Genomic DNA, 8999 nt, shown 5'->3' on the forward strand with positions numbered 1-8999 from the left:
GAGAGCACGTCGCCGGGCACGAGGGCTGCCAGCTCGTTCTGCCATCAGAACGCCGCAAGGAAGTCCTAGAAATGGCCCATAATTGTCAGATGAGAGCCCCTATGCTAACACAGGACCGCGTGCCGATCTCACCTTTAGCTAGACCGGGCGTCGCATTCCAAGTGGTAAACATGGACTGCGTAGGCCCGCTAAAGCCGCCTTCCGCTAGAGGACACCGTTATGCTTTGTGTGTAGTGGACGTCCATTCAAGGTGGCCAGAGGTAATATGTTTGAGGGCCTTGACTGCGAGGGCTACTTGCGACGGGTTACTTCAGGTATTTGCGCGACTAGGTGTCCCAGAGACGATCTGCTACGATCAGGGCACAAATTTCACAGCTAAGTTGACTCAGGAGCTCCTTGCAAAGCTAGGCCCAAAGGGCATTCGACGAGGTCAAGGCTAGGCTAAGGTCTACGACAGCGCTACGCGCACCAGATCCCACGGCGCGTGTCTAGCGCAACTCGACGAGGAGAAGAGGGAGTGCCCCGTTGCCTTCTTGAGCAGGAAACTGAGTCCGGCCCAGGCCCGTTGGGCCACCATTGAAAAGGAGGCTTATGCCATCATTTGGGCACTGGAGAAACTTGAGGAGTGGGTGTTCGGCGCTAAGGTGCGAGGATCACCGACCATAACCCTCTTCGCTACCTCACCCTTTGCAGTCCACTAATGCTAAGCTCACTCGATGGTCGTTGGCTCTGCAAAAGTACAACCTCACAATAGAACACAAAAAAGGGGTCCAAAATGCCAACGCCGACGCCATGTGAAGGCTTGTGAGTGCCGGCTAATCTCCAGCGGGATCTCTGTGTGTACGGGGGGAGGAGTCAAGTAGTTTTTTTTCTTTCTCTCTCTCTCTTTTTTGCGGTATTGGGAGATAAGTGGGAGAAGGCTTTGACTTTGCACGCGGCGCGGGAGGCCATCGGGAACTCCCGGCCGCCGGGGCTCGGGCTTGTCGAGCTATTCTGGTGTGTTGTGTTGCACGCTAGGAAAACCATGCAACACAGTTGGTGCGGAGGTGTTACGCTCGACTCCTTCCGCTAAAGCGCCGAAGCATCGGAGCGGCTCCTTGGTGCTGTATGTGTTAAAGACGGGGAAGCGCCAGGCAACAAAGAATCTCCAGACATCTGGAAACTGTCAATAGACAGGACTTCGGAAAGGCGTCGGCGTGGCGGCCCCGGCGCCCCGAAAGCAGGGAGCGGCGTCAACAAGGGGACCCCCTGGTGGTTTATGGGGGGGACATCCGCTGCACGGGAACGGTCTTCGGCTCAGCTCCCATTAGCGGTGCCAAACCAAAACGAAACGCAACGGCTTGGTGTGTCGGCGGCTGTCTGTGTTGTTTGTGGCCAGCGCGGGTGCTGGCGTGCTCGCGCTTCGGTAACGGCTTCCGGTCTTCCTGGAACCTTTCGGCGCAAGTGCGACGCCGGCTCTCCGTCCCCGCGGCTCGCTGTGAAGTGCAGGTGTCAGACTCGTGTTTCAGCTGACGAATGGCTCGAACTTAACGGCTTGTCATCGTTGCTGCGAGGGATCGGCCGGACAGCATCTTCGAAGAAGTGGCGAGGGTGAACTGGGGGACGTCCTCGTGGGCGGAACACTACGAGTGGACACGTGACCCAGTTCACAGTGATTGGACACATTTTTGATTAACCAAATTCCCCAACTAGGGACCTGGGGACAGGACACCCTATTTAAGCCGCTGTTCGGCATGGAAAGGGGGCTTTTTCTTCAACCTTGTAACCTTGTCTACCTACTTTCCTTCTTGTCTCACCTTTAATCATGTATTAAACCTTTATATTTTACCTGTTACCTTGTCTGGGAAGTTCGTTCTATGTGCCGGCAGAGAGAGGGAAATTATGGTTATGGTAGGGAACACAACTCCGTCGCTCACCTCGCGACAAAAGGGGTCATTTTGCTGGGCTTTCAGTAGCTCTTACGGCTGAAAACGATTCCAGTCATCCCAGAGGGGAGCATGGTCTCGTCCCCACTCAGGTTTGCAGCCAAAATTTCCGTTCGCGTCGGCACCTCCGAGGCGCTCACGCAGAGCTTTGCCTCTCGTCCGCTTTGCGAAGCGCTGCTCGCCTGGTTAGCGGAATGGGTTAACCCGTTTGCGGGTTCCCCCTCCTTGCCGCCCGGCGGCTCGTCCGCTGTTTCGCCCCCTCCGCCTACAGGCGTCAAGGCGCCGCTGGCGAGTGGGGCACGGGATAGCGCGTCAGCTACCACGTTTGTGCTCCCCTTTCGACACTGCACGGAAAGGTCGTAATGCTGTATCAGGAGAGCTCAGCGCGCCAGCCGACCCGCAGGCTCGCGGAGCCGCATCAGCCAACTAAGCGCACTGCACCCCTGCCTCAGTGGAGGCTTGGGTGGGCTGCACGAACGAGGGAGGCAAGGCTCCTAGTTCGATGAGCGGCGCGGTTTCCACAGGGAACCGGCCAGCGCCTCGCCGTTCCCAGAGCAGAATTGACTGCTCGCGGGGCACGGCTGCTGCTGTTCGAAACTGCCGGTTGCGGCAGCGTGACACGAACTCCTTTCGCACTGGGCGGAAAGCGTGCACAGCTGAGACATGTGACCAGCGGATGCACCGCAGGGTGCTTCCGGGTACAGCTCCAATGGGAGCCACGTGGTCGACATTTTGGGTTGTGTCGCCGTAAACCCCAATGGGGGCCGCGGCCACCCACGGTGTCTAGCTATTCGTAGGAACAGCAGCCAGCGGATAAAACGACGCTACAACTCCGTAGGGAGCCGACATGTAGCTGCCGAGTGCCCCGCTGGGGGTGTTAGACATGGTGCGCAAGCGTGATCGTCAAGGCGACCTGCTCGGCTAATGTGCCATCAAAGGCGTAAGCGCCAATGACTTAGCACGTTGGGCGCCAGTTGTGGGTTCCTACGTGGACACAGGCCACCACCCACCGCGGGTTCGAGCTTCGCGCGAGCCAAGGGCCCCGATCAGCCGTCACCACACACCACTGGGACACCGATGCGGCGCACTCAACCTCCGCTGGGAGGAGAGCGATTCGCCGCAAAGAAATAGGCCTCCAAGTTCACAAAGGAGACGTTTATTCACATCGTCCTCCAGCTGATACACACACACTCAATAGTCACCCCGTCCCGGGGGCGCGCGAGGAGCAAGGCTCCGCTGCGCGCACGAAGCGACTCGAGCAATATGCGCCGCTAGCACGCCGCTGCAGGAGAATGTCCCCGCGGCAGTGCTGTGATCTCTCTCTCGTGTCGACCGTTGGGCCGGTTGCGAGAGAGAGTGGGCATTCAACGCAAGGTACGCCTGTCAGAGGTCGCTGGACCCCGCTGGACAGGCTCGAGCCGCTGCAGGTCAGAGGACACGTGCGGGCGAGCTCGAGTAAGCACTGGTCCGAACGGCAAAGGCCGGCACGGACAAACAGTAACGTACGCACCTTACGCTGTCTCGGAGGGATCTCCCTCTCTCTGGGCCCCGCTCGGATGGTCGCGGGATGCGCGGCCGCCAAAACGGGTCCTGGATTCCCGCCAAAAGGCGCCAATGGCAAAGGCCCTTGGGGAGCCGGGGCGGAGCTGTGGCTAAATGACAGTGATTAGTCACCCAGCCGCCTCTCCACCGCCTGAGGCGGGAGCAAGGGAAAGAGGAGAAACGACGCGGTAGGCCGGCAGAGCCGCGCAAAGGCGACGGCGGAAAGCCAGATTCCCACAACTTGAAGAGCGGCTATTGACAAATTGAAGCACACGAACAGGACCGCGAAAAAACCGCTTTTGTGACTCCAGATGGCCTCTTTCAAAGTGCTTCCAAAGTGCTTCCTTTCAAAGTGCTTCCTTTCGGTTTTTGCTCCGCCCCAGCTACGTTTCAACGGATGATGGACAACGTCATCACATGCATCAAGTGGCAAAGCTGTCTTGTTTACTTGGACGACGTGGTTTTTTTCGGATACGTTTGATCAACATCTGCAGTGCCTGCAGGCTGTCCTCGAAGTCCTCCGCTCGTCTGACCTTACCCTGAAGCCCCATAAATGTCATTTCGGTTACCAAGAGCTCAAATTTCTGGGTCACGCTGTGAGCGCTGAGGGAGTGCGGCCGGACCCCGAAAATAGTGCCGCCCTCGCATGTTTTCCCGTTACAACCGACAAGAAAGCTGTCCAGAGCTTCCTAGGTCTCTCTGCGTATTATTGGTGCTTTATTGCGGACTTTTCCACGATTGCCGAGCGGTTGACGCCCCTCACCAGGAATACTACCTCCTTCGTCTTGACCACTGAGCAACACACTGCTTTCTCTACGCTGCGCGAGCGCCTTCAAACACCTCCCGCTCTTGCGCACTTCGACGAAGACGCCGATACCGAGGTCCTCACCGACTCCAGTAACATCGGTCTTGGCGCTGTCCTCGTTCAACACCAAGATGGCCTTGAGGGCGTTATCGCCTATGCTAGCCGCCCTCTCTCCTGCGCCGAGAGCAATTACTCCACGTCTGAAAAAGAATGCCTTCCGGTCGTGTGGGCCACCATTAAGCTTCGCCCTTTACTATACAGCCGCCCATTCAAAGTCGTAACCGATCACCACTGGCTATGCTGGCTGGCAAATTTGCGAGACCCATCTGGACGCCTGGCATGGAGGAGCCTACGGCTCCAGGAATTTGACATTACTATTGCCTACGTCTGGCCGCAGACACGAAGACGCCGACACACTGTCGCGTGCACCAGTTGATCCTGGCGACGCAGCACCGGATGACGACAGCGGATTTCTTGGTACCCTCACCGCCTCCGACCTATTGACCCGGCAGAGGGCGGACACGGACCTCCGCCCTCTCATTGACACCCTTGAAGGTAGCGATACGGCTATACCTCGCCGCTTCTGTTGACGTCCTGGCTCCATCTGTTCGCGGCAAACTCTCTTGTAAGTACAAGAAGAACTCGAGAGGCAAGGATAGACCTTGTCTTCTCGTGATTCTACCCGACCTCCGAGCTGACATTCTTTTCGCCTGCAACGATGAGCCCACGTCAGGCCACTTGGGCTTTTCATGTACGCTCGCCAGAGTGCGGAACATGTACTACTGGCCTGAACTTTCTGTTGCTGTCAAACGCTACGTTAAAAGCTGCCGAGAATGCCAGCGCCGGAAGACGCCACCACTTAAGCCGGGGGGTTTCTCAAGTCCGTTACAGCCCCTCGCGCTCCGTTGGCCCTAATTGGCATGGACATCCTCGGCCATTTCCCTTTGTCGCAGGGCGGCAATAAGTGGATGAAAGTTGCTACCGACTATTGGACTCGCTCCGCCGATACCAAGGGGATCCATCGTGGGACAGTTTCCGAGCTGCACAACGCACCGCAAGACCGCAGCGTACCATCCGCAGAGCAATGGCTTGACCGAACGATTGAACAGGACCCTCGCGGACATGTTGTCCGTGTACGTAGATGTTCAACAAAAAACTTCTCATGAGATCCTACAACACCGCCCTGCAGGCAACTACGCGCTTCACTCCGTTTCGCCTTGTGTACGGACGTGAAGTCCAGAGCATGCTTGATGCCATGCTGTCGTGCCCAGAGGATGACCAACTCGCCCCATATGCCTAACAATTTGCCCAACGTGCTGAAGAAGCCCGTCAGGTGGCCCGCGTGCACATCGGGTAACAGCAGAGCACGGATGCGCGCAGTTTCAACCGTCGCCACCGACAAGTTGACTGCAAACCCAGTGACCAAGTCTGGTTGTGGATTCCTGTCCGTCGCAAAGGCTTGTGTGAGGAACTGCTCTGCCGCTATTTTGGCCCTTATGGAGTGGTACGTCGTGTGAGTGAGGTTAACTATAAAATGGTTCCGGATGGTGCTGCGCAACCACGACGCTGACAGCCCAGATGTGACATTGTGCACGTTGTGCGGCTTAAGCCGTACTATACACGGTGACGCAAACGTGTTGATGTCTTCACTTGCTTCAGTTGCGACAATATACTGCATGTACCCTGTAACGGCAATATAAAATGTAGAAAACAAAGCGAGTGTTTGCTTCGGTTGTTGAGTTTTAGAGTATCATTTATTTGAGGCGACACCGTGAGCGGGTCATTTTGCGATTTAGCGGCAGATTGAAACAGCTGCGTGTGCACTGTGAATCCCCGCACATTGAATGGTGTGAACGCGTAGTCAATGGCCTGAAAAAGAAGGCGCCTCTTCAGCAGCTCATACAAGGAAGAGAACATACTGGTGATCTCATACTCTATAAAGTACTGCAGTTAATGACACTACCTTGCGATGCATTTCGCTGGGCTTTTCACCCTGAAACAATATAGCATATTGATGGTTTCACGAAAATTACGAGTCTGTGCACATTTTATTTTTCCTTTGTTTGTCTTCCCTCATTTAGCATATTGCCTTTGCTTTCTAATTTCCTTTGCATGTTAGAACGTGGAAGGGTCTAAGCGCGCATCCGGTTGCTACATCCATCTTTGGAACTCTGCCTTTAAAGACTAATACATTAGGACTTAGCAATGTTTGAGCAAGACGAAAGCACATACGCTGCTTGAAATGTTCAAAAAAACTTGTATTTTATCAGCAGAATGAGTAAGTAAAACCGCTGCCGGCTTAATATTTCCTGTCTCTTTTAACATTATTTCTTTCCGCCATGCGATATCGGCTCAACCACGGCCGCGTCCTCTTATGGTCGGATCTGTGCGGTGGGTGATAAGAGCTGAATAAAAAATTAAAAGAATTACTTTACCATACAGGTGTAAAAGAGGACTTGTTCTCAGTGTTGTCTTTGTGCTCTGCGTTAAAACGTTTTCAGATACGACACGCAGCTACACTGCCTTCTACGAGTACAGCGACTACGAGGCTTGTGCGATTACGAACTATCCCTTGGAAGGTTATAACCGTAAGTTTTTAACTTGACTTCTTCTTTCACTAAGCTGATTCTTTACTGTTACTCCCATGCGGTGCCCGTATTAAAAAAATGCGGAAATGCCTGCCCAGAAGGTTCTCGTGTTTCCAGTTGATATAACATGCGCAGGTTCCGTCCGTGCCTGCAAGGTGCAATAACTGAATTTGCACATAAACTATTCACCATATGATACCATGCATGCTTACTGAATAGAATGGCTTGAGGGGTGAGTTGGCCCCCTTCTTGTTAGTGTCTTTGTTGCGCCGCGGTTCATTTCATCGTGCTGAATAGACCAGTAATACGAGCTGCGGGGTTAGTTGGTTCATTCTCAGAATTCATTTTTGCGCACAAAAAGGACGACACAACAAGCACGAGGAAGACAGGACGGGGTGCATCTACGGCGGAAGACAGAGGCACCCCGTCCTCTCTTCCTTTCACTATTGTGTCGTCTTTGTGTCCACAATTCCTTTCACTATTGTGTCGTCTTTGTGTCCACAAAAAAATAATTCTTGAACAGCCCATTTCATCTCAAAGTTTTATTACGCTACCGCTGCTGTGGATAATGCCAGTATTTGTAGTTGATAGCGAACGGTACATGGCAACAAGGCTTAAAAGAGGACGTTCTAAAAGAACATGTTCGAGACCTTCGCACGCAACGAAACTCAAAAAGGTCAAATTATAAATTAATAAGGTGCTTTTTGTTTCCAGCGAGGCTCTGGAAGTTGTTAGGAAATACATCTACTTATGGCAGGTAGTGGCCGCTGACCCGGGTCATGAGAGAGCAATAACTAGAAGGATAACAAGGTGGGGAGCGCATATGCCGGGTTCTCTCAGATCATGAACTGCAGTTTACGAATATCCCTTAAGAGGAAAGTGTACAACAGTTGTGTCTGACCGGTACTAACCTATGGGGCATATTAATTGAGGCTAACGAAAAGGGTTGAGCTTAACTTAAGGAAAAGCCGCGAGCTATGGAAAGGACAATGATAGGTATAATGATTAGACAACGGAAGCGTGCAGAGTGGATGAGGGAACAAACGCAGGTTACTGAAATCGTAGTGAAATCAAGAATGGACTTGGGTAAGCATGTAATTCGAAGGCAAGATAACCGCTGGTCGTTAAGGGTTACGGCGTGGAATGAAAGAGACGGCAATGAATGGTAGCAGGAGGCGGCAGAAAGTTAGGCGGCCGATGAGACAAAGAAGGTTGTGGGGATAAGTTGCCGCGGCTTGCACAGGACAAGACAAACTGGAGAGGTATGGGAAAAGCATGAGTCTTGCAGTGGACGTGCCAGGCTGATTATGATGATAATGATTTGTGTCCAGAGTGCAAAAAGTTTCTGTAACGATGTCATGAATCGTCTGCCGTCCTAGTGTGCCGTCTGTTTGGCGCTTCTTTTTATCAAACCACGCACCAGCAAGCCTCACAGCGTGTATTATAATCATCTTTTGTCATAAAACAAATTTTGCAATAAGAGAATGGCATCTTATGTCCTTCTCCCTTTTTTCATCTAGTATGTTTCATCTAGTAGTATAGTTTTTCATCAGAACTAGCATGTCTGACATCTGCACTGAATATTTCAAAGCTTTCAATTTTCAAAGGTGTTACTGTTCTAGTGCGCCTGAAAAAACTAGGTGGAGCCCTCAGAAGTAAGTCACAACTGCGGAGAACATGTTACCAAATATGGGAAAATGTAATTTCACTTTTTCAGTCTGCACGCTGTGGGTAAAGAAAGCTCTGAAGCACAACGTACCAAAGCACTGCCTCGACAAGTACGAAGATACGTGTGACTACAGAGTTCCGCTCATCGACAGAGACCTGTGCAAAGATGAAGATGATTAAAATCACGCTGCTCAGCATCTCTCGAAGCAGACAACTGGCTTGCAGCTTATTTTTTGTTTGCAATCTAGTGCATCTTACAGCTTGTACCTCTAAGCTGTCTGAATACTAATCCCGTGTATTGTAACGTTTCATTTCTCGTTCCATTTTGTCCTCTAGATTTGGTTACTGCTCCCGATGATGTAGACCATGAGAGAGTACGTCACGTTGTTCGAGCCAGAAACATGCCCATGATGCCATGATGGTTAGAGGAAATTCCTTCGCATTCCTACTGCCAAGCTCATGTTTTACGCC

General features: G+C 52.6%; 1 protein-coding gene across 1 annotated transcript in view; it reads left to right on the plus strand.

Annotated features, from left to right (window-relative positions):
• LOC149334158 (uncharacterized) overlaps positions 1 to 8708 on the plus strand; it is a 36047-nt gene extending 27339 nt beyond the window's left edge. Inside the window, exons 4-5 of the mRNA XM_089555038.1 lie at positions 6774 to 6860; positions 8578 to 8708. Coding sequence (XP_089411164.1) covers positions 6774 to 6860; positions 8578 to 8708 — 218 coding nt within the window. The remainder of the gene's footprint in view (positions 1 to 6773; positions 6861 to 8577) is intronic.
• The last annotated feature ends 291 nt before the right edge of the window (positions 8709 to 8999 follow it).

This window comes from Amblyomma mixtum, chromosome 8 (genome assembly GCF_055824585.1).
Source record: "Amblyomma mixtum isolate Tamu chromosome 8, ASM5582458v1, whole genome shotgun sequence".
NCBI classification, from domain to species: Eukaryota; Metazoa; Arthropoda; class Arachnida; order Ixodida; family Ixodidae; genus Amblyomma; species Amblyomma mixtum.